Source organism: Chelonia mydas, chromosome 26 (assembly GCF_015237465.2).
Source record: "Chelonia mydas isolate rCheMyd1 chromosome 26, rCheMyd1.pri.v2, whole genome shotgun sequence".
Taxonomy (NCBI): Eukaryota; Metazoa; Chordata; order Testudines; family Cheloniidae; genus Chelonia; species Chelonia mydas.
The window spans coordinates 14,623,509-14,650,046 of NC_057859.1; the positions used below are offsets into that span (position 1 = coordinate 14,623,509).

The window sequence follows — 26,538 nt, forward strand, 5'->3', positions numbered from 1 at the left end:
GCAGTTGTACCTTACCCCAAAACGTACCGCGGGGACCTTAGCAGTCTCCTCGGGCTGAGTGCCGCACGCGACCATGACGTTGCGATAGGGAAGCAACTCTTCATACTGTTGGATTTATTCTCTTGGGAGTTAACGGTGCCCATAGAACAAATATCGCACACTGACGTATCGCATGCTGATGTTTTAAGTGGGTACTGCACAGCGTATGCTGGCTGGCCTCCACGGTCGAGTTTGGATCTGGAGCCCTCGTTTGGGATCTGGGAATAGTGCTGGGTATGTTTTGTTGGTGAGGGAAGCTCCTCGGGGGCTAAGCAGAACTAGAGAGTCTGTTCCATAGCAATCCTTCTTCTTGGCGAGATGGAGGGATGTCAGAAAAGTCCCCTTTGCAGATGGTCAGAGACATCTCTAGAGAGACGGTTCAATTTTCTGTGAAGTTTCTGAAGTTGTTTTCTTGGGGAAAAAATGGCTCTCCTGCTCCTAACCTTTAAAGTTGGAGTCATCTGGACCTGGAAAAAATTCTCCCTTCAGTCCCACCAGAGCCGAGCACTCCTGGGAAGTGTCTAGTCACCATTCTGTTGGTGTAGAATCTTCTAGCTGGGGGGCAGATGAACTCCAGTTCGACTCTCCAATCCCAGGCAGTGTCCAGCTCTGGCAGGCGGAAAAATCTTCCTTTGAATTGTAAACGGAGCCGGCTCAGCTTCCTGGTCCACCTCTTCCAGTTTTCTGGGCTAATTACAGAGAGACCTTTGGTCCCCCAAAAGTCTCTCATCCCCATTCATGATAACCACCATCAAAATGTGAAGGAAAGCCCTTCAGTACATAGACGCAGCTCCAGAGTTCCCCCAAACTCCCCCCCTTAGGGCGCCCCAGGATGAAGGGTGATTGGGACAATAAGATGAGCACTGTGATAATGGATTGGCGCAGGGAGCTGGTCTTTTGAGGGAAAACAAGCCATTTTTACGTAGTCACTCTTCAGTGTAGACGCACACTGTAAAACAGTGGTTCAACTGGTCTTGGTTTCCACTGGTTTCCAAGGCAGCCTGAATTTTCTCAGTCTTGGTCTGCCTCTTGGTGCTCCGCCTGCAGCCGGGAGATCGCCTCCCGTGTCATTACGACGGCAGCCCCAAAAGAGACGTTCTCGTTGGTGTCCTCTAGGCTGCTGTTCAAACCAGGTTTGCTGCAGTATGGTTAGACAGGGAGAGTCTGGCCTTCCCTTTCTTTGCTCCTTGTGTGACCACATATGCCTGGGAGTGAGGGGTGCGGGAAGTCACCGACAGCACGGGCGGAGAATTGGGGGTTGGTCGTTTTCCGCCCTCTCAGCAGGTGACGCCAGGAGGTGCAGAGAGGCGAAGGATCAGGCCCAGGCGCTGTGCTGTGTGTGGATTTGGAGCAGATGGGTTTAACTGCACTCTGGCTCTGCTCAGTCACTGGCTCTCCAGGGGAATTTGCCATCACTCTAGCCCAGGCTGTTGGCGACAGCTGTTGGAACACGCCTCTCACGTGGGCCCAGGGCTGGGGAGATCCGTAGGCAGTGGACCATGGTTCCCTTTAAGTACTGTACCGTCTTGATGAAGTTTTCGTTTGACTCCCTGCAGCCAAGGCGCCAAGCAGCAGTGGGAAGCTGGGTCCTTCCCGAGCATGCTCCATGGATTGACTCGCCAAATTCTGCCGCTGACTGATTTGCTGTGTCTCTTCTCAGCGCCGTATTCTGGGGGTGGGACCCCTTGTGTAGAAAAGGTCCTGCAGCTGTCAGAGTGGCTGCATGTCTGGGGCACAGGACTGGGGCTCTGTAGACGTAGGTGTTAATTCCAGCTCTGCTACTGACCAGCTGTGTGACCTTGGGCAAAGCCCTTCCCCTTCCTGTGCCTCAGTTTCCCCATCTTTGGAACTGACGAAACTCTCCTAAGTTATATGGGGATACATAGCAAAGCGGCACCAGATCATGGAGCACTTCTTCTCACTCCAGCACTACACAGCGCTGCAGGAACTGTTGGGTTTTAATACAGGGCGTTCTCAACCCCTGTCCGATCCATACCATTTCTCAGCTGGTTCGGACGCTGGTGCCAGTATTTTGATTGCACCCTCCCAAAAGGGAGGGGGCCCTTTGGTGCGTGAACGTGCTCACAGTCTGTGAGCGGAGCTAGTGACCAAAGCTCGCAGGCGGCTCCTCAGGTTTCACTGAGAGGCTGGTCCCGTTGACTCATCCAGAGCCACAGGCCTGAGCCCTGTGGGGCAGACTTTATTGCAGACAAATGGGATGGGGGTGCGGAGGGGAGATCCGAGGGGAAATGAATCTGGCCAGGTTAGAGAAGAAGCTGGGAAGGGAAAGGATGTTAAGACATCCTTAGGCAATTGGATCCAGTGAGGGCAGACCCTTGTAAAGTAACAGAGGTACCATATGGGCTGAATGAGCCACCTTCCTGGACTGGGTTGCAGGATTGGGGCCGACCTAGCTCGCCGCTCAGCCTTCTGAAAGGAAAACTCCAGTGATGGGCCTTTTTGCCAGGATTTCCCAATTCTCCCATCTGCAGAATGGGCTTTTTAATTTCCATGTATTGCATTTAATTCTAACAGTGTGTTTCCCATTGAAATTCAGTGGCAGATAGACACTATGCCTCTCCAGGCACCCTTCCTGAGAAGTATGGCTCCCTCCTTGTCAGAGTCTGAGCCATCCATTGCCATAGAATTGCCACAGCTTGCACTGGGATTTTTGGAGTGCATTGCTGTCCTTTGCAATTTCTTCCTTTCCTGTGTACAAGTCTTTCGCTTGCCGTCGCTTTTGTGTGATTTTTCATGTTCTGACTGTGTGTGAAGTTTTTTTTTATTCCAGACAAAAGCACCGTGGTTTCCAAATGCTGCCCACTGGGGGTGACTTTATGTAATTTATTGTGTGGGGGTTATTTTTTAAATTAAGTTTTTAAAATCCGTTCCTGTCAGGAGAGACTCTAGAGATTTAAAAAAAAAAAAAACAGTTCGTTTTTTTTTAAGGCAGAAATATTTCTCTGCAACGTTGGATTGGAAAAAAGCGGAGGTTTTCTCCTGAAGCCCCTTTCTCCGAGCATGCGTGAGCGTGTGCATGGAGACGCCCGTGTTCATGCCACCTGTCTCCTCGGAGGTCTGTTGGCAGTGGCTCTTTGAGCAGGGAGTTAGTTATGTGCCGATTAAATTAAATAAAACAGACGGCTCCTTTTTCGGTACGTGTCATTTCCTGTTCTGTTGGAGACCAGGAAGTGACCTCAGAAGGGATGATGCTTCACCCATGGTCATGTTTCTCATCAGTCTGGCTCCAATCCAGGAAAGCATCCCCTACATTCAGGACAGCACCTAAGCAGGTGCTTAAACCCCTTTGGAGTCGCTGGGAGTAAAGCACATGGTTAACGTTAAGCACATATGTTCAGGTTTTCCTGAATCGGAGCTCCATGCACATCTGTAACTCCTTTGACTTCAGTGGGTTGATTCGCTTGGTAACTGTTCTCTCCACTGACTTCAGAGGACTGACTCCTAATCTGTGCTGGTGTGAGAGTAGAATCGAGTCACTCGGGCCCTCGGTTATCAGAGACTCGACCTGTTATGAGGAGCAAATCGATTCCGTTTAAAGGCCCAATTGATGTTCTCAGTAGCTGTCATGAGTCGTGTTCAGCTTTTATCCAGGATACTACCGTCTCCATGAAACAATGCCTCCACCTAGCACAGGGGACTGGGTTTGCAAACTGCGCTGCTGGCACCAAAGTGCAGAACAGAGCGAGGGCATGTGTCGATCCAGATCAGACCTTGTCCCCACTGGGATCTCTGGGTGGAACCCAACACTTGGCTCCAAATGCCCTCGAATGTTGTAGCTGTTCCATAGTCTGTGGGCCTGATTCTGCCCTGCCCTGCATACAGGCAGTTACACCACTGCAGAGTAGGTACAAAGCATTGCGTTCGGATTTGGCTGCGTTTTATACTCTCTTGTGCACAGTGTGAGTGACTGCACAAGGGGCAGGGCAGGAGAGAATCACACACACATCCTCTGCAGGGAATTTTAGCTCCTCCGTGCCGGTTGTCTCCTCTCTCCTGAGCAATCCCAATTCTGCTGGCTTTCCTCCTCCCTAGCCAATCAGCAATAACCCCCACACTGGACTCCTCTGGCTTTGCATCGCTGATGGGGCCAAGGCAGGGAGATCCAAATACTGTAGACGGGCCATGCCAGGTAGCAAATGACTAATATTTATTTTGCACCAGATTTAATTTGTATATGTTTGTGATTATTTGGGGGGATCGTCGTTTCTTGTATATTTTTTTCATTGTTCTGAGTTGTGCCCTTTTGGGAGGGGATTTGGTTGTGTTTCATTTTTGAGTCTGCGTCTCTTGTCACTAAGAAATTATGATATTTGCTAAACGAAATATGGAATTTATTTTTTTGATTGGGTAATAAAATATCTCTCTATATTCCCTTCCTTCTGCGCTTTGTGGCCCCTGAAGGTTCATTCCCAGCCGCGCAGGTGGAAGCCGGGAGACCGAATTTGCGTATGTCTAATGTCATGGGCAGTGGAGTGTCTGTTTCTGTTGAATCGTTTCTCTGTTCACGTGTTTGGTGGGGAGCAAATTACATGATCTCACAAATGCTCACGTTTCAGCCAGATCCTCAGCTGATGTAAGTTGCTGTAGCTCCCTTGAAGTCAGCGGAGTTCTGCGGATTCACAGCAAATGAGGATCTGCCCTGGGTTGTTGATCCTATTTTCATTTCTTTATTCAGCTCTAAGGGCCAGGTTGCCAGCTGCTGTAAATGGACATTGCTCCGTGGGAGTCAATGGGCCAGATCCCAACTGGGGTCAATGGGCCATTGCTCCGTGGGAGTGAATGGGCCAGATCCCAGCTGGGGTCAATGGGCCATTGCTCCGTGGGAGTGAATGGGCCAGATCCCAGCTGGGGTAAATCAGCATAGCTCCAGTCACATCAATGGCCTATGCTGCTTTACACTGTCTGAGGATCTGGCCCTTCGAGTTTAGTAAAGAGATGAAATGGGAACTGGGGCAGCACTGAAAACAGAGTTTCTTATTTCAGAGTAGCAGCCATGTTAGTCTGTATTCGCAAAAAGAAAAGGAGTACTTGTGGCACCTTAGAGACTAACCAATTTATTTGAGCATGAGTTTCTTATATTTGCTTCTTCATTTTCCATTCACCAATTCAAAGCTGTTAGTGCTTCCCTGCTCTGGCTGGGCGACAGCAGCCACCTCCAAAGCTAACGTGCCCCCCACCCACTCATCAGCACTGCTTTTGACTCCATGAGCAGCTGAGAATTTAAATGGACGGGGCAGAGTTTGGGTCCTAAACTTACTTTAAAACAAAAAAACCCCCTAATTTTCCTGATTTTGTTTTAAACAAGAATCATGGTGGCAGTGGTAGTGTGTCCCCATTGACCGCTCTGTCCCTGGGGTTTGCAGAATGATGCCAGGGCTTTGCAACGCCAGGGCAGGGGTCTGCTAGGCCTGGAGAGCCCGAGAGTGAAACTGACTTCTATACAAACGTGAAACTGACCAGTCCGTTTTCACTGGGCTGGGGGCTGTGTGTGCAGCGCCCTGCACGGTGGGGCCTTTGGACACTACTGTAATACCCCATATGTAATGCCACCGCATGAGAAAGCGGATCCAAGACCAGGCCCTTGTTGAGGAGCTGAGGCTCCAAATCCAGCCGGGCCCCAGCCTGTGGCTGGTGGGTAGGTGGCAGCATTGCCCTGGGCTGTGACAGCTGAAAGACTGGGGCTTTACACCTCCGTGAACACGGGTGATAGTACGGAACGCCCCGAGATTTCCCAGCTCCGTGCTGCACCTCAGAACCGTGTCCAAGCTGGGCAGGCTGTTCTGGGCTGAACCAAAGCCCAAGAAACGCACAGGATCGGGCGTGTGCCCCTGCTCCCCCTTCCACTCGCTCCCCTGCTGTAGTACAGCAGAGAGGACGAGGCTGGAGCTCGGTCCTGAGCCGAGTTTTCCAGTGTCTCAGCGGCATCTGAGCCTCCCCCAATCAACAAAATGAGCTCACACTCATTCAGAGGCCGAGTGGGTCGGGCATTTCCCCAGAGCTCAGGAGACCTGGCTTATATTCCTAGTTCTTCCTCCACCCTGCTGGTGACTTTGGACACATCACTGCACCCTCCATGCCTCAGTTTCCCCTCCCACGCTTGGTTTATTTACACTGTAGGCTCTTAGGGACAGGGCCTGTCTATTGGGGTGCAGGTCCATTTCCACTGACTGCTACAGTGGCCGGTTCGAATCTGATTGCTAAGCCTTGGAACGGCAGAACGGGGCGGGCTAGGGCTAGGCTGGGCTCGTTCTTTGGGGAGGACGGGGTGCAGACTACAACTCCCTAGAATTGCTCCTGCCCCACTCCCTACAACCCCTTCAGCTGGGACCGCCCCCAAGAGCCAGTGTTCCCACCCTGCTCCTTCCAGCACTGTCAGCTGGGGGAGAGGCCAGGATCGAAGTAGCTCTTGTCCCGCTCCTGACAGCACCCCCTGCTGGGAGAGGCTGGGACTGAAGAAGCGGGTGCACCCCACTGGCAGCACTCCTGCGATGTTCCCGATGGTGGTCTCAGGTGGGAAGCACGATATTTTGATTAAAACACTAGAACACTATAAAATGGTCAGCACCTTGGCACACAATGCTGCGATGGGGACGCAGAGGTGGGGCAAGGCTGTTTATTCAAGGCCAGAAGGGACCATTCTGATCATCTAGTGTGACCCCCTGTAGCGCACAGGCCAGAGGCCTGCCCACAATAATCCCTAGTGCAGATCTGTCAGACAAACAGCCCATCTTTATTTACAGTTACATTTCGCCATATTAAAACACGTCTCGTTCGCTTGAACCCAGCTCCCCAAGTGAGCGATTGCTCTGGATCAGTGCTCATCCTCGCCATTATTTACCTCTCCCTCAACGTTCGTGTCATCTGCAAACTTCTTCAGGCATGACTTTGTTTTCTTCCAGGTTATTGATAAAAATGCTAAATAGCATAGGGCCAAGAACCGATCCCTGCAGGGCCCCACTGGACACAGATCTGCTCAGTGATGAGTCCCCATTTACATTTTGAGACATATTAGTTAGCCAGATTTTAATCCATTTACTGTGTGCTGTGTTCATTTTATAGTCTTCTAGTTTTTTTAATCAAAATGTCATAAGGTACCAGGTCAAACGCCTTACAGAAGAGTAAGTACATGACACGGGCACTATTACCTTTATCAACCAAATAAAAGGGATATCAGGGTAGTTTGGCAGGATCTGTTTTCCACAAACCCATGTTGATTGGCATTGATGATTATTCATATTACCCTCCTTTAGTTCTTCATTAAGCGAGTCCCATATCAGCTGCTCTATCTTGGCTGGGATCAATATCAGATTGATAGGCCTGTAATTACTCAGGTCATCTCGGTTACACTTTTTGAATAATGGCACAACATCAGCTTTCTTCTAGTCTTCTGGAACTTCCCTGTTGTTCCAATACTTATTGAAAAACAACATTAATGTTCTAATGACCTCCTCAGCCAGCTCTTTTAAAGCTCTTGGATGCAAGTTATTTGGACCTGCCAATTTAAAAATGTCTAACTTTAGTAGCTTCTGTTTAACATCATCCTAAGATACTAGTGAAATGGAAAGAGTGTTATCATATACTATAACTGCATCATCTGTTTTTTTCAAAATACAGACAAGAAATATTTATTGAACACTTCTGCCTTTTCTGCATTATTATTGATAATTCTACCATTTCTGTCTAGTAATGAACCAATACCATGGTCAGGGTTTTTTTGTTTCTAATATACTTAAAAAACTCCATCTTATTGGCCTTAACTTTTGCTGGCCATAGAGTTAATAAGAACATAATAACGGCCATACTGGGTCAGACCAATGGTCCATCTAGCCCAGTGTCCTCTTTTCTGACCGTACCTGGTGCCAGATGCTTCAGAGGGAATGAACAGAACAGGGAAATTTTAAGTGATCCATCCTGTTGTCCAGTCCCAGCTTCTGGCAGTCAGAAGCTAGGAAGCAACACCCAGAGCATGGACACGGGCAGTGGGTACTGAGCACCTCCAGCTAGGGCGACACCTGACCATCTTGGCTAATAGCCATTGATGGACCTATCCTCCAGGAACTTATGGAGTTCTTTTTTTGAACCCACTTATTCTTCCTTCACAACATCCCCTTCCTTATGTTTTTTTTTAAACTTGCTGCCTATTAATGTCATTGGGTGACCCCTGGTTCTTGTGTTATGTGAAGGGGTAAATAACACTCCCCTGTTCACTTTCTCCACACCAGTCATGATTTTATCATATCCCTCCTTAGGCGTCTCTTTTCTAAGGTGAACAGTCCCAGTCTTATTCATCTCTCCTCATGTGGAAGCTGTTCCAGACCCCTCATCTTTTTTGTTGCCCTTCTCTGCACTTTTTCAAATTCTAATAGGTCTTTTTTGAGATGAGGCAACCAGGCCTGCACACGGCATTCAAGGTGCGGGCGCACCATGGGTGTCTTTCTGTGTCCCGTGGCTTCTCATCAAGTTTTGACACTGCCTAGCTTCTGATTATAGGCATGATGATCAACATCCCCTTTCTTCCTTCCCCTTTTTTTTAATAGCTGCCTTTACTTCCCCTCTAAACCAGCTTGCTATTTTACCCAAGACGGCCTTCTTCGTTGATGGGGGGATTGTGGCTTTCTTGGCGTCGAGTACAGTCTTAACCAGCTCCCAATGATCATTCACCTTTTACTGAGTGAAGGCTTCCTCCCAGCCCGTTTGGCTCATCAGTGTTTTCAGCCCTTTTAAAGCACCCAGGGCTGGCAGGTCACTGAGCTGGGCTGCCCGCACGGTCCAGCGCGCTGCAGAGGCAGAGGAGGGGGAATCCTGCCCCTCTGAGCCCGCCCCAGTTTGCTCAACCCCGGCCTTGGGGAAGGGGAAGTTCCCCCCGCACCGCGCTGGCGGGTGGGCAGGGGTAGGGGTGCCGGGCACCGGTGGCTCCGGTCAGCAGGCTACCCGCGGCCCCGCGGCTGGGGTGGGGGGGTCTCAATACCCGCGGCCCTGTGTGTGGGGGGGGTCAGCTGCCCTGTGTGTGGGGGGGGTCAATACCCACGGCCCTGTGTGTGGGGTGCGGCCCGAGCTGGGGGGGGGGCTCAGTACCCGCGGGGGGGGGCTCAGCACGCGGGGTGCGGCCCGAGCGGGGGGGCTCGGTACCCGCGGCCCGTGTCCAGGGGTTCGGGCCGAGGAGCCCCCCGCATGGGCCACTCGTCCCCCGTCTCCCCTCCGCAGTAGCTGCCCCGCGCGGGGCCCGGCGGATAAATGTCCCCGCCGCCATGCCCGGCTCGGAGGAGGGGGGGGGGGGGGGCGGCTCTGGCCCTTTAAATCCAGCGCCCCGCCCCCGCCTCGCGCTTGTTTACCGCGCGGCGCAGCCGAGCTTGCGCTCCCCGGGCCGCCGGCCCCGCCCCCTGCGCCCATTGGCCGCGGCCCGTCAGCCGCGCGCTCCGATTGGCCGGGCGGGCCCGGGGGCGCGCGCGGCGAGTCAGCTGACCGCCCCGGGGGCGCGCACGCCACTCGCGGCCGGCCATGGCGGGGGGCGGGGGGCTGCGCTGGGCCGTGGCCGCGCTGTGCCTGGGCTGCGCCGCCGCGCGGGGGGGGCCGGCGGCCGGGGGGGGCGCGGCCCGCGAGCCCCCCCCCGCGCCCCGGGCTTCCGGCCGCGCCTGCGCCTCTACGGCCCCGGCCTGGCCGACCGCCGCTGGCCCTGGGCCCCCGCCGCGCCGGGCCCCGCCCTCCCGGTGGGTCGCGGGGCGGGGCGAGCGGGCGGCCCCGCCCCCTGCCCCGCCCTCCCGGCTGCTGGCCCCGCCCCCGGCCCCGCCCTCGCCGGCCCCCCCGGCTGCTGCCCCCGCCCCCGGCCCCCTGGCTGCTGCCCCCGCTGCTGGCCCTGCTGCTGGCCCTCTCCGCGCTGCTGCGGGCCCTGCAGCTCGGCTCGCTCTGGCCGCAGCCCGCGGAGCTGGGCCCGCTGCGGGGCCGCGGCTCGGAGGCCGGCCAGGCGCTGGCGAGGCCCCGGGGCCCCTTCGCCCTCTGCTCCCTGCTGCTGCTGAGCTCGCTGGCCAACGCCGCCCTGGCCGTGCTCGCCTGCTGGGCCCTGCGGGCCCTGGCCCCTGCCATCCTGGCCGCGGCCGGCTTGGTCTTCCTGCTGGCCGAGCTGCTGCCCTTCGCCGTCTGGGCGCGCTGGGGGCAGGCGCTGGCCCCCCGCGGGCGCTGGCTGACCCGGCTCTGCATGCTGCTCACCTGCCCCGTCTCGCTGCCGCTCAGCAAGCTGCTGGAGCTGGCCCTGCGGCGCGACGCCAGCCCCTGCCTCCTGCGGGAGAAGCTCGCGGGCACGGTGCGCGGCAGCGACCCGTACGACGAGCTCGTGCGCGAGGAGTTCAGCAAGGGCGCCCTGCGCAGCAAGACGGTGGAGGACGTGCTGACCCCGCTGGACCAGTGCTTCATGCTCAACGCCAACTCCGTGCTGGACTTCCGCAGCATGTCCATGATCATGCAGAGCGGCTACACCCGCATCCCCATCTACGAGGAGGAGCGCACCAACCTGGTGGACATGCTCTACCTCAAGGACCTGGCGCTCGTGGACCCGGACGACTGCGTGCCACTCAGCACCATCAGCAAGTTCTACAACCACCCCCTGCACTTCGTCTTCAACGACACCAAGCTGGACGCCGTCCTGGAGGAGTTTAAACGAGGTAGCCGCCCCGCCCTTGGGTTGCTCGGGGCTTGGGCAGACGCACGGGTGCTCTCCCCTTGCGGTCAGTGCTGGCCCCAGTGCTCCAGCTCCGTGCTGGGGGGGTGCTGTGCTGCAGGGAGTGGGGCGACGGGAGCTCTGGACAAGGTGCTCTCCCCTTGGTGCTGACCCGATGCTCTGGTGCTGTGCGGGGGCCAGGCTGGGGGTGCCTTAGGAGAATCGGTCCCCGCTCAGCCCGCACTGACCTCCTGCCACAGCGCAGCATTAGGGGATATTGCACTGCCTGGAGTGGGTTGGCTAGGGCCGCTTTTCCCTCTGGGTCAGTGCTGCCCCCAATGCCCGAGCATGCCGCTAGAGGCCCTGCTGGGCACTCCAGTGAGTGCCAGCACCCTGGCCAAACTTCAGCCTTCCAGCTTCAGCTGTAGGTGGCAGTCTCCTGTCCCTGCCCTAGCGTGGTGGTAACGTACACTGCCCTCTCCCGCCCCAGAGAGTGCCACGCTCTGGGAGCATAGCCTGTAGATTGGTTTGTACCAGACGCTCTGCAGATCTTCCATGTAGAGTGGAGTGTCTTCCTATAGTCCTGCAGACTAAGCCTGAGATCAGCCTCTGTTTTATGGCCAGAGACCTCACGAAGCAAGGGTCCTAAACAGATGCTGGGTAGGTGGGGAGCCCAGTTGTTCAATACTTGGCAACTCACAGGATACTGGACTCTTTGGTCACTTTCTGTTGAGTTTCTTCCACCCGACTTGATTCTAGCAGAAATGGTTTTGAGACACCCGCATCTTAGCCCACTTCCAACTGTTCTGAGGGCCTGTGAGCACAAATCTCTAACTCACGAGCTGAACTCTGCTGCTGAAATTATATGCAGATTGAGGGGAGGCGTGCAGGGGTAATCGGACTGCTGGGATTTCTAAGTTCCTACGTCTCAAGGCCCCATGGTCTGTGGGGGCTGGAAGCAGGACTCTGAGCTGGCTAGAACAAATGCTTACAGGGCTTGAAACTTCCCCAAGCGCAGGGCCAGCAAGCAGAGAATACAGGGGCCTCAGGATGCTGTGACTGCTACTGTGTTCAAAGTATTGGCTAAGGAGAGATGCCTTCTGAACGACGGGTCTGGGAACAGTGCTGAGGGGCCCCACCGTCCGGGTGCTGGGTCAGGCTCGTTGCCTGGGGGTGGGGACACAGAGGGGTTGTGATGTCCCAGTGGCCATGCAGCATAGACCTCAGTTGCTCAGTTGTTACCTCGTGACCCTGGACCACTGGACCATGCTGTCTGATGCTAGAGTGCTTTATCCCCTGGCCCCTCTGCACTGCTGAGACTCTTCCTAAGCTTGCAGCACTGATTCCATTAGCCAGCCAGCAAGAGGCGCTCTTGGGGCAGAGCAGAGCACGGTGTCCGGCGGTGCATGATGGTGCCCCGTGAGTAACCCTGCCACGGCACTGATCTGCGGCATGCTGGTGCCTGCCCATCAACTTCCCCTGGGGAGTAAACCCTGCGTATCGTACCTGGGGCCCATGGTCAGCAGAGTGCCAGGGATGCAGTGGCAGGCTGAGCTTTCCTGTGCCAAGGAGGCCTGAGACACCAGGCCCAGCTGATGCTCTGGGGGATGTTTATGCTGTCTGCTCTGGCACAAGAACATCCGAAAGCACCTGTCTCGTAAATCCCTGCAGATAGCCACCTGCCCCGGGCAAGCAGTGTCTGCATGATCCGAGTGAGAAACCGTGAGATCGTTCCTGGGCAGCCAGTGCAAACTCCCCCCAGCTCAGGGGCTTAGCTGGGCTCTGACTGCTGGGAGTTAAGGTGCAACCACCACAGGGCAGCTCATGCCTCGTCTGCTGCTGCGGGGTTTTCTGCACCGCCCTCTGAAGCAGCTGGGGCTGGCCCCTGCTGGAGATGGGACACTGGGCTACGTGGGCCTGGGCTCTGCTCCAATCTGGCACTTCTGGTGCTTTATCGTCTCCTCCCCATGGTAACAAAGCCCTGGGAAGTATCTCCGTGTGCAGGATTGCAACCTCTCCAGCCATGCCACACGCCAGCCACCTGCGCCAGGGCTGCCAGACCAGCTCTGGAAGCTCGCCTGGTCGGGGGAATCCTGGGGGCTGCGGAGCAGGTCATAGTCCCCACCCTTGTGGAAGTTCTGCCCTAGCTATCCCCGCCACCCCCATCGGCCGGACCCCCTCGGAGCCCACGCTCAGACTGGTGGGAATTGCAGACGTTCCTCTGGTACCTGCGGGTGCCTCTTGGGAACATCAGATGTTCCCGGTGGGGTTTCTCTTGGCCTCCTGGGAGGGTACAGCTGGGCAGTGGACTGAGCTGAAGGACTGTAAAATCTTTAACAGAGAGAGCTTTGCTCCCAAGTGGTTAGTGGGTGTCTGAGTTGCATGTGGTTGGCAAAAACTAAGCGAACCAAACAGTGTTTTAAACAGCCTGATTGCAAACCCTTCCCCGTCATGGCTGCTTCGTGGGCATGGTGCTCTCCTTGCCCGGCTGCAGAGCCTGGTGGACAACAACCAGCAGAAAAGCCCTTTTGTCCTGACCTCCCCCAAAGTAGTGCCAATTTCAGTACAGTCAGGAAAAGCCCGCCCTCCCCGTGGGTCCTAGGGAAGGTCACCTTCAAAGCCAGGCTCTTCCCTCCCGCAGGGTGGGGATAGGCTGTACGTCCCCAGGCCTGCTGGGCTCCAGGGCACGGGCAGGCAGGCCTGGCTTTGGTCTCTGTGGGGAGAGCGTTTTGCATGAGCCAGGGCCCACGGCTGCCATGGAAACATCTGGCAGGGCCAGCTCGTTGCCTCCGTGACCTCGGCGTCACTGCAGGGATCTGGCCGCTCCCACGGCTGAGTGCGTGTCCGCGCTCCCCAAGGCCCTCGGAGCAGGCTGCTTCACTCCTGGCTGGAGGCAGGGGAGGGGGGGATCCGTGGGTCTGGTGTCGAGCCCCAACTCCTGCCCCAGCTGTATGAGGGAGGAGCCTCTCCGTCTGAACGCTCTGCAGCTCTCACGTGTCAAAGCCAGCACTGAACCAGGGGGCCTCCAGCCAGCTCCTGGGGCCCCCTGGCTAAAGAGAAGTCAGGGCAGGGAGACCTCGCTCTAATGCTGGGGGCAGGGCGATGGGTGGCTGGCCTGGCTAAGGCACTGGACTGGGCTGTAGGAGGCCTGAATTCAAGCCAGGCTCTGCCACGGACCTCCTGTGACCCTGGGCAAGTCCCTTCACCTCCCCAGGCCTGTAAGAGAGAGAACTCTGTTGTCTCTCTTGGGGCGCGGCCTGTCTCAAACAGGGTCTGTGCAGTGCCTGGCACAGCGGGGGCCCTTCCGGACTGCTGGGGTCCGAGCACAAAGCAAACCGGCTCTGCTTGGCCCCTCACCTCTATCAGAAGGCCTCTCGTTGTGCCTTTTATAGGCCGTGCCCCCAGCCCCGGCAGCTTGCGTCATGTCTGAGTCTAAGGACATGCGAGCTCTGAAGTAGCAGCCCACCCACGGTGTCCGTGCGGCGTTAATCCAGGGCCAGTCCCTGCAAAGTCTTCCAGGAGCGGGTGGCCTCCCCAGCAAACGTGCATGGCTGGATATCTGGGAACACCTGGCCAAGGGGCTAGAGAGAGGACACAAGGCTGCAGCGGGTCAAAGCCGCTCACCTGAGCCCTGGAGGGCGCTGGCAGGGGAGGGGAACATTCTGTTTGCTGAGCTCAGACAGCCCGAGCTGAAACCCGGTGTGTGTGAGAACAGCTCGGGGAGACCCCACAGAGCAGAGCACGACCTGCACCCACGTGTACTGCCCATGCTGCGGGGGCACTGAGATCAGCGCAAGGAGCCCCGTGACTCAGGCTTCAGCTGAGACAAACCCACGTGGGCAGGGCTGGGGGCGATGCCAGGCCTATTAACATTGCCTGGTGTGCCCAAAGGCCCACTCCTTTGCTGGAGCACCTCACTGGGGGCAGGGCATCTGGGTGGCTTTTCCTGCCATGCTGCTTCCAGTGTGCCACTCCTCTTCCCCCATCCTCAGGTACGTCCTGGCTGGCTGGCAGCAGGTGTGAACGAAACGTGCTCCTTTGCCCAATCACCACTGATTTCTGCTGTTTCCAGAGCACTGGCAGTCAGCACTCCTGGGTTCTGCTGTGAGCTCTGGGAGGGAAGTGGGGATGAGGCTGGCAGTCAGCCCTCCTGGGTTCTGTTCCCAGCTCTGCTACTGACTTACATTGTGGCGTTGGTCAAGTCACTTCCCCCCCCTTCTCTGCCTCTGTTCCCCCTCCGTAGAGTGCAGGTGACAATAGGGATGCATGTCACTAAGTGCTCTGAGCGCCTTAGAAGTGTGATAGGAGCTCAGAGCATTTGTTACGCCACTGTACTGCAGTAAAACCAGCTCTCCCAGGCCAGAGACGTGGGATCGGCAGCAAGAGACCAGTCTTCTCAGCCTACCTGCTGAGCACTCTCTGGCCAGAGCCCAACTCTGCTGCATGTGCAGCCTGGATGGTGTCACCAGCCTGAAGCAGCTGAGATGCCCTTGGGGAAGTGGGGTCCAGATAACTTGCATCCAAGAGTTTGAAAAGAGCTGGCCTAGGAGCTCACTGGAACTTTAACATTGATTTTCATTAACTCCTGGAGCCCTGAGAGAAGCTAATGTTGTGCCAGTATTTAAATAGGGTAAACGGGATGACCGAGGCAATCACAGGCCTGTCACTCACACTGATCCTGCGCAGGGTAATGGAGTGGCTGATCCAAGACTGGAATAATAATTAAAGGAGGGTGATATAATTAATGCCAATTAACATGGGTTTATGGAAAATCCATCCTGTCAAACAAATCTGATGTCTTTTTGGATGAAATTACAAGGTTGGTTGGTAGAGGTAACAGTGCTTCTGTCAGGCATTTGATTTAGTACAGCACAGCATTGCTGATCAAAAACTGGAAGGTCATACAATTAACCTGGCACATGTTAAATGGATTAAAAGCTGATAGGTCTCAAAATGAGAGAGACAAAGTGGGTGAGGTAATCTCTTTCACTGGACCCACTTCTGTGGGTGAGAGAGAGGAGCTCTTCAGGGCTTGCAAAGGTACTCAGGCTGTCCCAGCTCACACCAGGCGGAAGGGGTTGGTGTGCGGAAGGGGTTGGTGTGTGGAAGGAGTTACACCTGTCATGTTGGAAGAGACCATTCAGGATGAAGTGGGCAGTTAACACCTCTGCAGTCATGGGACAGCAGACAGAGGGCTAGTGGGTTACAGATTATTGGAATGAGACAGGCACTCGGTGTCTCTACTGAGTGCATGGTTTCTAGTGTCTAGCAGAGTTAGGAATTGAAGGTCCCAGGCTTGTCTTTTGAAGGTGTTGTGCAGGCTTCCCTTGAGGACAAGGACTGACGGGTCGGAGGCAGGCTGATCGCTTTGTGAAGAGTGTTCACCCACAGGGTGTGTTTGTATTTTAGCATGTTCCTGGGTGAGTTAATTGGAGAGTGCAGTGATTGGCTGGTTTCACCCACACAGTTGTTGGGGCGTTTAGTGCTGTGACAGGCCTGCGTAGGATCCACGGACCTTGACAGGTGTGTGGTCAGGGGTGTTGATCATCGTAGCAGTGGAGATGTGTCTGCGGGTTTTGCAGCAGTTGTTCTGTGGGGGGAGGGATAGCTCAGTGGTTTGAGCATTGGCCTGCTAAACCCAGGGTTGTGAGTTCAATCCCTGAGGGGGCCATTTAGGGATCTGGGGCAAAAATTGGGGATTGGCGGGTTGGACTAGATACCTCCTGAGGTCCCTTCCAACCCTGATGGTCTATGACAGGCTCTGGTGCCGCTTAGAGGTCCTGGTCTGTGGGGAGCTGGCTTCTGATGGTGAGCTTGATGAGATTAGCCGGTTGTTTGAAGGCCAGAAGAGGAGGGTTTGGGAAAGATTTGTTTCAGGATGAGGTGTCTGTCGAGTATGGGTTGTAATTGTTTGATGATATCCCATTTGGGTTTCAAGGTGGGGTGGTAGGTGACAACTAGGGGTGTGCGGTCAGTGGGGGTCTCGAAAGGTAACTGTAAACAGGGAATACTCATTGGATGGGTGTGTTTCTAGTGGGGGCCTGCAGGGATCGGTTCTTGGCCCTATGCGATTTAATATTTTTATCAGTGACCTGGGAGAAAACATAAAATCATCCCTGATCAAGTTTGCAGATGACCCAGAAATTGGGAGAGTGATAAATAATGAAGTGGACAGGTCACTGATAGAGAGAGACCTGGTTTGCTTGGTAAACTGGGCTTAAGCAAACAGAATGTGTTTTAATACAGCTAAATGTAAATGTACACATCTGGGAGCAATGACTGCAGGCCGTGTTTTCAGGATGGGGGACTTTCTTGGGAAAAAATAACTCTGGAGAAGATACGGGGGTTAATCAGCTCAGCATGAGCAAGCCATGCAATGCTGTGGCCAAAGGGCTAATGCAATCCTGGGATGTGCAGACGGAGGAATCTCCAGCAGAGAGGCGATTTTCCCTCTGTATTTGGCACTGGTGCATCAGCTGCTGGGATCCGGTGTCCAGTTCTGGTGCCCATAGTTCAGGAAGGATGTTGATAAATTGGAGAGGGGGCAGAGAAGAGCCACGAGAATGATCAAAGGATTAGAAATCCTGCCTGAGAGTGAGAGATTCAGGGATCTTAATTGATTTAGTTTAACAAAGAGACTTGATCCCAGCCTATCAGTACCTGCGTAGGGAACAAAGATTTCATACTGGGCTCTTCAGTCTAGCAGAGGAAGATCTGACACCATCCAATGGCTGGAAGTTGAAGCGAGACAAATTCAGACTGGAAATAAGGTGCACATTTGTAACGGGGAGGGTAATTACCCAGTGGAACAATTCACCATGGATCATGGTGGATTCTCCGTCACTGTCCAGTTTGAAATCAAGGCTGGCTGTATTTCCAGGCGCGCTGCTCTAGGAGGTATTGTGGGGCAGTTCTCTGGCCGGTGCTGTACAGAAGGACCACCCTGTTCAGTGATGTGGGCAGTATGCTGAGGCGTGCAGGCAACATACACAACCCAAAAGGTGTCCTCCATGTGCATGACCTCACCCGTACGGTGCACACAAACTCCCCCCGCATGGAGGGTGCCGTTTGGCAGAGCAAAATGGTGCGCAGCCGGACGGAATGGTCCTGAGGGCTGGATCTGGCCCGCAGGTTGCCAGTTAGACCCCCGTGTCCCTTCCGTTGGAATCTGTGAGTCCCGTAGTCAGAGAATGGGAAGAAGGCAGGGCTGGATACCAGCCACCTGAGGGCTCCCCAAGAACAAGCACCCCACGCATCCCTCTCGGCTCCCTGGAGTGTACTGTGGTCCCTGGCCTGTGCGCGGCGCTGCTGAGCCCCAGCCGGGTGAGGGAAGGCCCTGCTCCGAACAGGGCCCTTGAGGAAAATCTCTCCCTTGGCCATCTTCGCTGCTGCAATGTCCGGCCTGGGAGTGGGGGGACAGATAGTGCTGGGGGGCAGGAGAAGGAGGCTGCTGCCTAGCCCCTTGCTCTGCCCCGCTCTTGCTCTGCTGCTCCCCGTAGTTATTTATAAAAAGCTGCGTCAGGATGGAGAGGCAGAGTTCTCTAGTGGTCAGAGCATGAGGCTGGGAGCTGGACTCCTGGGTTCTCTTCCTGACTTGCTGGGTAGCCTTGAACCTCTGAGGCCTCCCTGACGCCTGTAGCAAGCCGTGTAACCCGCCCCCCAGGCAAATCGCACCTGGCCATCGTGCAGAAGGTGAACAGCGAGGGCGAGGGCGACCCCTTCTACGAGGCCATGGGGCTGGTGACACTGGAGGACGTCATCGAGGAGATCATCAGGTCGGAGATCCTGGACGAGTCGGACGACTACAGTGAGTGAGCCCCGTCCAGCGCGCCCAGCAGCTTGGCTCGGGTCTGGGGGGCTGCAGAGTCAACCCCGGGGACAGCAGTGGCAGGCGGGCAGTGCTCTGGGTGCATTGTTCTGTGCAGGCGGCTCCGTGCCTGCCTATCCCCCAGCCCCTTCTCCTCCCCCCGGCCCAAGCCAGGCTGACAGCAGAATGCGAATTCCCCCTGGACCGCCTCCAAGCTCTTCCTCAGGAGGGCGGGGAACCCGGGTCGCTCACAGTCCGTTCCCAGCTGTGGGCTTGAGCAGTTAGTGGGAGCATGGGGAGCCTCACTGCAGTGCTGTATTCCCAGCTGTCGCTGTTTCCTGCATGACTTAAAGCAAGTCCCTTCCCTGTCTGTGCCTCGGTTTCCCTGTGTAAGGTGGGGGGTACTGAGGTGCCCTTGCACTGTGCTTTGGGATCGTCAGCCTGCAGCTGCTCTGGGGTCCGGGGACCAGGTTTATGCTGCCGGCTGGTGTGACACTGGCTCGGCCTGCCCTGTCCCCTTCTCTCGTGCCCTAGAGGAGAACAAGGTGCGGAAGAGGCCGGCCCCCATGGGTACCCTGCTGGAGCACAGGAAGGAAGATTTCTCCTTGTTCAAGGGCTGTGACAATGAGCACAAGGTGAAGATCTCCCCGCAGCTCTTGCTGGCCACGCAGCGCTTCCTATCCCGAGGTGAGTCAGGGCAGGGAGCCCGCCGCCCATCCCTCCCTGTGCCCCCCGCCTGGCTCCACAGCTCCTGCCCGGCAGGCTCGGGGGGAAAGGCCCAGGGGCATCTCCAGGCTGATCACTGGCAGGAGAGGGCTCTGGGCTCCCCCTGGCCTACCTCCCCGGCAGACTGCTGCCAGTCCGACCCCGTTACGCACAGCGCAGTCCGTCCCCTGGGCTCGGGGCAGGGGGAGCAACTGGGGCCTGTCCCTCAAACTCCCTGCAGGGGCGTGGCCTGTCCCTGGAGCCGGCGGCTCAGGCTGGGTTCTCTGCCCCTCGCTCCCCACCAGAGGTGGATCTGTTCAGCCCGGCCCGCATCTCCGAGAAGGTCCTGCTGCACCTACTGAGGCACCCCAGCGTCAGCCAGGAAGTGAAATTCAACGAGCGCGACCGCCTGGCGCCCGAGCATTACCTGTACCAGCGCAGCCAGCCGGTCGACTACTTCGTCCTGGTCCTGCAGGTACCGGCCTGCCCCCGCTACCCCCCGAGATCAGCGCAGCGCTGGGGTCTGGTCCGCCAGCCGGCAGGGCACTGGGCTGGATTCTGGCCCTGGCTGTGGCCTTGGGCACGTCCCTGTCCTCCTCCACGCCTCTCTTCCCCTCCCGCGCTCTCTGAGCGCTCCATTTTCACCGGACCGGGCAGCACCCTGCACAACCGAGCCCCTATCTCGCTGCTCTGCTACACATGCCTGGGAGTGCGGGGAGCCAGGCTGTGGGTTGGCGCAGGGTTCGCAAGTGTGTTGGATCTTGGGAGGCCGGCTGGGGGGCAGTGCCAGCTTGGCAGCAGGTATGGGCAGAGAGCCAGGCGGGCACTGACTGCCCACCCTGTGACGGTGGAGCCTCTGCCCCGCTGGGCTGGGGCAGGAGCCTCTGGCGAGCAGCTGGCCAGTGCTGCCCCTGACCTGTGGCCCTCTCCTCCGCAGGGCAGGCTGGAAGTGGAGATCGGGAAGGAGGGGCTGAAATTCGAGAACGGCGCGTTCACCTACTACGGCGTTTCGGCACTGACGGCGCCCTCCTCGGGTGAGCACCCGCCTCCTGCCACCAGCAGCAGGGCTTGGCCCCGGGGCCTGGCGTCAGCTCTCTGCAGAGCCGCTGCGGGGCCACGGGTGTGCGCCGCCCCCGAGAGCCCGGTGCTGGGGGGAGTCCAGGCCCCGAGTTCTGCATGGCTCCTGGCCTGGCTGGGGTGTCGCTGGCTGGCTGGTAGCAGAAGGGGTGGTGAGCCATAGGCCACGGGCGGGGAGACCTGGAGACCAGGTTCCTTCCCAACCAGCCGTTGGGGTGTTGGGCTCCCCGCTGGCTTCCCGTCCCTCTGGCCCCTGATTTCTGCCTGCCAACAGTTCACCAGTCGCCAGCGTCCACCCTGCGGCCGAACCGGTGTGAGCAGCCGCTCGACTGCAGCGAGAGCACCGCCTACCCCCCGTACTGCCCCGACTACACCGTCCGGGCACTCACCGACCTGCAGTTCATCAAGGTAAGGGCCGCCCGCTGGCGTTGAAACCTCCACAGCTTCAGCTGGGCTGGGAGCTGCCAGCCCTAACCCTGGGCGGAAAAGAGCCGGGTTTTTAGGGCCCTACAGTCGCGCACCATTGTGCTCTCGGTGCCGGGCTTGCCAAGGAGATAAGCCACTGCACGGTGTGATCCTCGCCACAGCCACACTGCCCCCTCACTTGGGTGAATGGGTGTGCAGCCCCACCCTGCCCTCGGGAAGGAGCAGCAAGCCGGCAGCCGGGAGGGACTGCTACCTCCTGCTAGGGTTCCAGCGCTGGCTCTCCCCTAGGACCATCTGAGTTCAGATTCGGAGCATGCCACAAGTGAAACGACTCTGCTGGTGCTCAGCCGTTCCCTGGGTCTCTGGCCACGTCCCCTGTGCTTGAAGGAGAGCCAGGACCTGTGGGAGGTACACAGCATCCCGAATCCTGAGGTGTCCCTGGTGGCACTGTGCTTTGGGGCAGCCTCTGTCCCCTCGTGATTGCGCACCTCTGCCTCCTCCCTGGCTGGGAGACCCCACCTCTGGGGACGCCTATGGGGTGCTTTGCCCCATCCCTGCTCTGGTCCCCTTTTCTCAGGGATCATGCGTCCCTCTGGGTCTCTCTCGCTTTCCCACACAGCAGCCTTTCTGGAGCCGCTGCACCCACCCAGCCTGGCCCCAGGTGAGCACCATCCCTCCAGGGATGGCTGGCTGGAGCCCCGACAGCACCCAGCCCTGGGGCTGGAACCTGGGCCCCTGCCAGGAAAGGGGAGCACCCAGGCCCCTGTGCCCAGGGTGGGCTTGCGCGCTCAGGGCTCTGGCTCACCTCCCCCAGGTGACCCGGCTGCAGTACCTCAATGCCCTGATGGCCTCCAGGATACAGCCGTCCCCCCCAGTCGCCCGACAGCGTGGAGCTGAAGATCGTCCCCAACAGCCAGACGAAGCTCCTGGACGACAGGAACACTGTGCCAGGTACCGTGGTCGGCGCCCAGGGGACGCGGTGCAAACACACTCTCCGAGGCTGCCATGCGCCACTGAAGGTCCGCTTAGCCGGCGTTCGCTGGAGTGGCCCAAAGCACAGCACCCTGGGGGCTGCTCGGGGGGGCACACGCCAGGCCTCCATGTGCCCAGTGCAGATGGGCTGGGCAGGCTGCGGCCAGCTCCAGAGCTCCCAGACCCCGTCCTGGCTGCTGCGTGAGGACTCAGGATCCGAGCCCAGCGGGCTGCCTGCACCCACCCCTTCCTGCTCTCCCCACTGCTGCATGCAGGTCTGCGTTTAACCGCTTCGCTGCTGGCCACGCAGGCGGGGCTCTCCACAGCAATGGCTGCGCCTGGTGTCTCAGCCAGGTTTCCTTTTGCTCGCTGACCGGCTGCGTGTCTCCGTGTTGGAAGACAAGGCAGCCTGTGCCCTGGGCTCCTCCCCCAGCTATGAACCCTCATGCTGCAGGGCGTGACGGAAGGGGTCAGGAAGGAACTTCCCCGGGGCAGGCAACTCCAGAATTGCTCACAGGGAGGCCTGGTCCGGGCTGGCTGGGCTCATTCTCTGACCCAGCTGGAAGGCAGCACGCTGCGCTCCCAGGGATGGAGGGTCTGTAGGGCTGAGGACGGGGATGTCTGGAGTCAGCGCCCGTCTCCAGTGTCCCCTGGAATGGCCCAGTGCTGCCCAGTCTTGTGTGCCCCATCTCGCCTCTCCCTGCCCAGCACCCCTGCAGTAACCTGGGGACCCCGGCCTCTCCCAGCCCCCTCAGCAGGTGCTCCCCATCTCTGCTGTTCTCCACAGGAAGCAGCTGAGGGTTGCTTGGTAGCTGCTGGGGAGCATGCACTGGCGGGCACCCCCCAGCTCGGCCGATAACCCCGCCCGCGTGTCGTGTCTTTCACTCTCTCTTCCCTTGTTTTCAGCGGCTGACCATCTCTCTCTTGCGCTCCGTCCAGCCACGCGCTCTCTCTTGGGCACCCCGGAGCTCTGCAGTTGATGGCGGGTTCTGCGGGATCCCTGGGGTTACTGATGGGCAGGAGGTAAATATCTGAACCTTTGTCCGCTTGGTACAGCAGGGTTCTCCCCCTGCTCCGCCCGTGGGGCTCGGGGTGGGGCGGGTTCCCTTCGATCTGCTCTGACTCCCAGGCCTGGGAGCTGTGGCCGGTGCAGGGGCCTGGCCCGTCCCCAAGGGCTGGCTGTCTCCGTCCTAGTCCTGTCTGGGTGCCCGCCCCACCCCCGTAGCCATGTCTCTCCCCCGAGGCCTTTTGGGAGGCCCTGAAACCCGTCACTGGCTACAGCTCAGGCTGCTGGGCTCCAGGCCTGCCCGACCGTCACCGTCTCGTTTCTGGAGCTCTTGGTCCCCGTGAGCGGCAGCCTGGCAGGATGGGGTAGGGCGGAGATTGGTGCTGCCCTCTCTCGGGAGAGGGGCCGTGGGAGCCTGCCAGTACCACCCCAGCGTGTGGTTGGGAAGAAGGCCCACGGACGACCATGGAGGGCAGCTCGGAGGGAGACCAGAGCTGGCTTGGCCTCCCTGGTAAGGAGCCAGGCTCGCTGCCGGATGCTCATGCACCGTCCCAGTGACGCCCCCTGCAGCCGGGGTGCAGAGCCGTTCCCTCAGGCAGGGTGCTGGCGGCCCAGCGTGGCCAGCGCGCTCGGCCTTCCCTTCTGCTCAGCCAGGGAGCCATGGCCCCCAGCACAGGCCTTGTTCCCTGCTCAGGCTGGTGAACGGGGCCCCATGCCCTGGGTGGTGGGTCAAGAGGGGAATTAGCCCTGGCTCCCGTGGTCCAGTCCGGGTCACGGCACTGCAGCACAGCCCGAGCTCCAGGACACGGCCGTGGGGGGGGCGGGGGGGCAGGGGGTTGAGCTGGAGCCGTCTCCCTGGTTGCACTGACTGCTGGCGGGAGCTCCTGGGCCCAGCCGGGCAGCAGGCAGCGTGGCCTACTGGGCTGAGACCTGGATCTAGTCCCAGCTCTGCCACTGGCCTGGGCGTGACCTTGGGCAAGTCCCTGCCCTTCCCCCTGCCTCAGTTTCTCCATCTGTGCAAGGGCTTTTGGGATCTGTGGGTCCTAGAGATCTGGGGCCCAATGGGCGTGTAATGGCTGCTCTCTCTGCTCTGGTACCAGGAAAAAGCAGCCAGCCCCTTGGGGAAGACGAGAGCACGGGCATGGAGCCCCTCCCCCCCGCAGGACCCGCTGATGTCAGCGCGGGAGCTCTAGCCTAGCATCCTCCCGGCTGCCCTAGCCGCCCCTTGGCTGGGAGTCGGTCCCCGGGGACTCTCCTGACAGCAGCAGTAATCTCATGGGGCGGGATGCCCCAGACGCCCTCCGCACCCCCCTGCTGCCCTGAAGGATGCCAGCCACTTGGACTCTGCTCCAGAGGATCTCGCTGCATCAGGACCAACTGCCAGGGCAGCCAGAGCTGGATTCCAGTCCACGGGAGATCGCCCCAGTCCCCCCTCAGTGGCCGGAGCCCTGGGCAGCGTCTGTGCCAACAAACCTCCAGGGAGCAGCGCGCCCAGACCGAACCAGACCTGCTGGGGGCACCTGGCGAGCTGGGTGGGGGCCACAGGAGAGATGCAGGTGGCAGGTTGTGGGCTGGTTCCTCCATGGGGTGCCCTGTGAGTGTCCCTGGACTGGGCGTTCCTCTCCTTGGTGTGTTCTCTGCCAGGCTGCCCTGGGCTGTCCCTCTTCTGCCACATCAGCCTGGGCCACTCCCCTGTGCCCGCCAAGCCAGCTCTGCTCCAGGGGTCCTGCTGGGATTCCTTGGCCTGCCCCAGGGCAGAGCCGTGTGATCAGCTACCTGTCTAGGCTTCCCTCCCCATGGGGCGCTGGGTGCCACCCCACCCCGGCCACTCAGTGCGAAGCACCCTGCCCTCCTGAGCTGGGGCCCATCGCCGCCAGCCCCTTCCAGCGGCTGCCAGCAGAGAGCCCACACGGCAGGCTGGGCTCTCTGGCCTTGCCAGTCTTCACAAGTGGGCCCCGGTGGGGCTGCCCATCCGTCACCTGGGCTGATTGCTGGGGGGCACAGTCCTTGCAGCCCTGTCCTCCCCTCCCCCCCAAGGATGAGCGATCACAGGGGCCCTAGGCACCTGATGCCTTGATTGCAGACAGCGTCAGATGGTCTCCTGAGCAGCCCCATGGACCGGAGATCCCCACACGCGGGCGCAGGGACATTGCTTGGCCGCCAGCCCCGGAGAGCTCACAGCCGCCAGGGGGCTAAAGGTCCGCCATGGACGCAGTCCGCCTGCAGCCGGGCCCGCCCCTCGTCCGGGCGCAGGGCTGGACACCTGCCTTGTGTGCTCATCTCCACCACCAGTGCGTTCAGTCCGTGTGAAGCTGGGCGCCAGGAGCCGAGTGTCTCCGGAGCGGCAGAGCCTGGCGAAGAGCTGGGGCCACGCAGGTAAAGGAGTTGTAATCTGCCCTGTCGTGTCTGTGCCGTTCCCAGGGACTGCGCGCTGTGTGGGGGGGGCTGACAGGCCGTGGAGCGGGGCAGGCCCTGGCTGGATCTTGAGGCACAAGGTAGGTGCTGCAGTTAAGTGGGGTGGGGGGTGGAAATGGGGGGCCGGGGGGCTTCCATCTTTCTCGGCCGGAGCCGGAGTGGCCTGAGCTGTCACGGCTCCTCTTGGCGAGAGGAGCAGGCTTTTTATGAAGGCTCCCGCAGGGGCTCCCCGCGAGGGCGCCTGCCCCCATACTGCCCTGCGTTAACCCCCAAGAGCAGACCCATCCCCTCCAGGGGGTGACCCACCTGGCACAGGGCAGGAAACGCCCATCCCAGGGCCCAGGCGAGTCACTTTCCCGCCCCACTCTGCGCCTTGCGGGAGTGAAAGGTGCCTGGGCCGGGTGTTCTCCTGGGGGTGGGGGGGCCGCTTGCTGGCACAGTTCATGCAGTGCTGCCCTGTGGTGGGGGGGAAGGGAGGGGGCTGTGAGCCAAGCGCCGGGTGCCCCTCCCCATGCTAAGCTGCCTTCTTCCTAAAATACCTGGCGTGACCCAACCAAGCTGAGATCCAGCCCCCCGTCTGCCCCACCTAGCGCAGCCCGCGCCCCTCCGCTGCCCTGGCATGGCGCCTGCGTAGCGAGGGCGGGCACAGACCACGCCACTGCTGCTGCTTGCCACGGAGCTTTATTCACTCGCCTCTGGGGCGGGGCCGGGCACCCGCAAGCCTGGAGCCCCCGCCTGGGGGCTGCGGCCAGAGCAGATCCCGGCTGCACCAGCCTGCACCTGCTGCCTCCTTGGGCCTGTCCTGGCAGGCCTGGGGCCCAGGTGGGGCCACTCCGGGCAGTGACCCAGGGCAGGGGTGCAGGGACCGTTTCCTCGAGCCTTACCCCCCCCGGCCCTGGCGCAGGTTCCTTGCCCTCGCTGGAGCCTCTACCGGCCAGCGGGCCCTGCTCGGAGCACTGTGCAAGGGGGGGGCAGCCCTGTAGCAAGCCCACGTTGCAGGCCCTGCCTCCCCGAGCGTGAACAGCTCCGTTGGCACCTGGGTACCGGTTCTGGCCGGGCTGCCTGTGCCAGCGGGGGTGAGATGGGGCACAGGGGCCGTGCTCCAGCAGCTTCCTGGGCACGTGAAATCCATCCAGGGCGACCCACACGCTCTCAGCCTGACCTGCAGCGCTGAGACGGCAGCCCGCGGCTCAGAGCTGCCCGTGGGCTGGGTATGAACCCGGGGCACGCTGCAGCCCACCTGCTGCACTGCTAGGGGGTCCTGGAAGCTGCCTCCACTCACTGTTAGCCCCATTTTACACAGAGGGAAACTGAGGCAAGGGGCAGGACTCACCCAAAGCCAGCAGCAGAGAAGCAGGACCATCTGCCTCTTGGCCTGGGCACTTTTCCCCTAGTGCTGGGAGAAGGGCAAGGACCACG

General features: G+C 58.8%; 1 protein-coding gene across 1 annotated transcript; it reads left to right on the forward strand.

The window, feature by feature from the left end:
* The first annotated feature begins 3,076 nt into the window (after nt 1-3,076).
* On the forward strand, nt 3,077-25,099 carry CNNM3 (cyclin and CBS domain divalent metal cation transport mediator 3). The gene is given in 11 exon segments (XM_037886600.2): nt 3,077-3,194; nt 9,405-10,715; nt 18,375-18,518; nt 19,053-19,205; nt 19,529-19,698; nt 20,161-20,257; nt 20,575-20,708; nt 21,541-21,594; nt 21,596-21,677; nt 22,605-22,721; nt 23,805-25,099. Coding segments are annotated over 10 exon segments (2,337 nt in total). The 3' UTR covers nt 22,679-22,721; nt 23,805-25,099.
* Nucleotides 25,100-26,538: the final 1,439 nt, after the last annotated feature.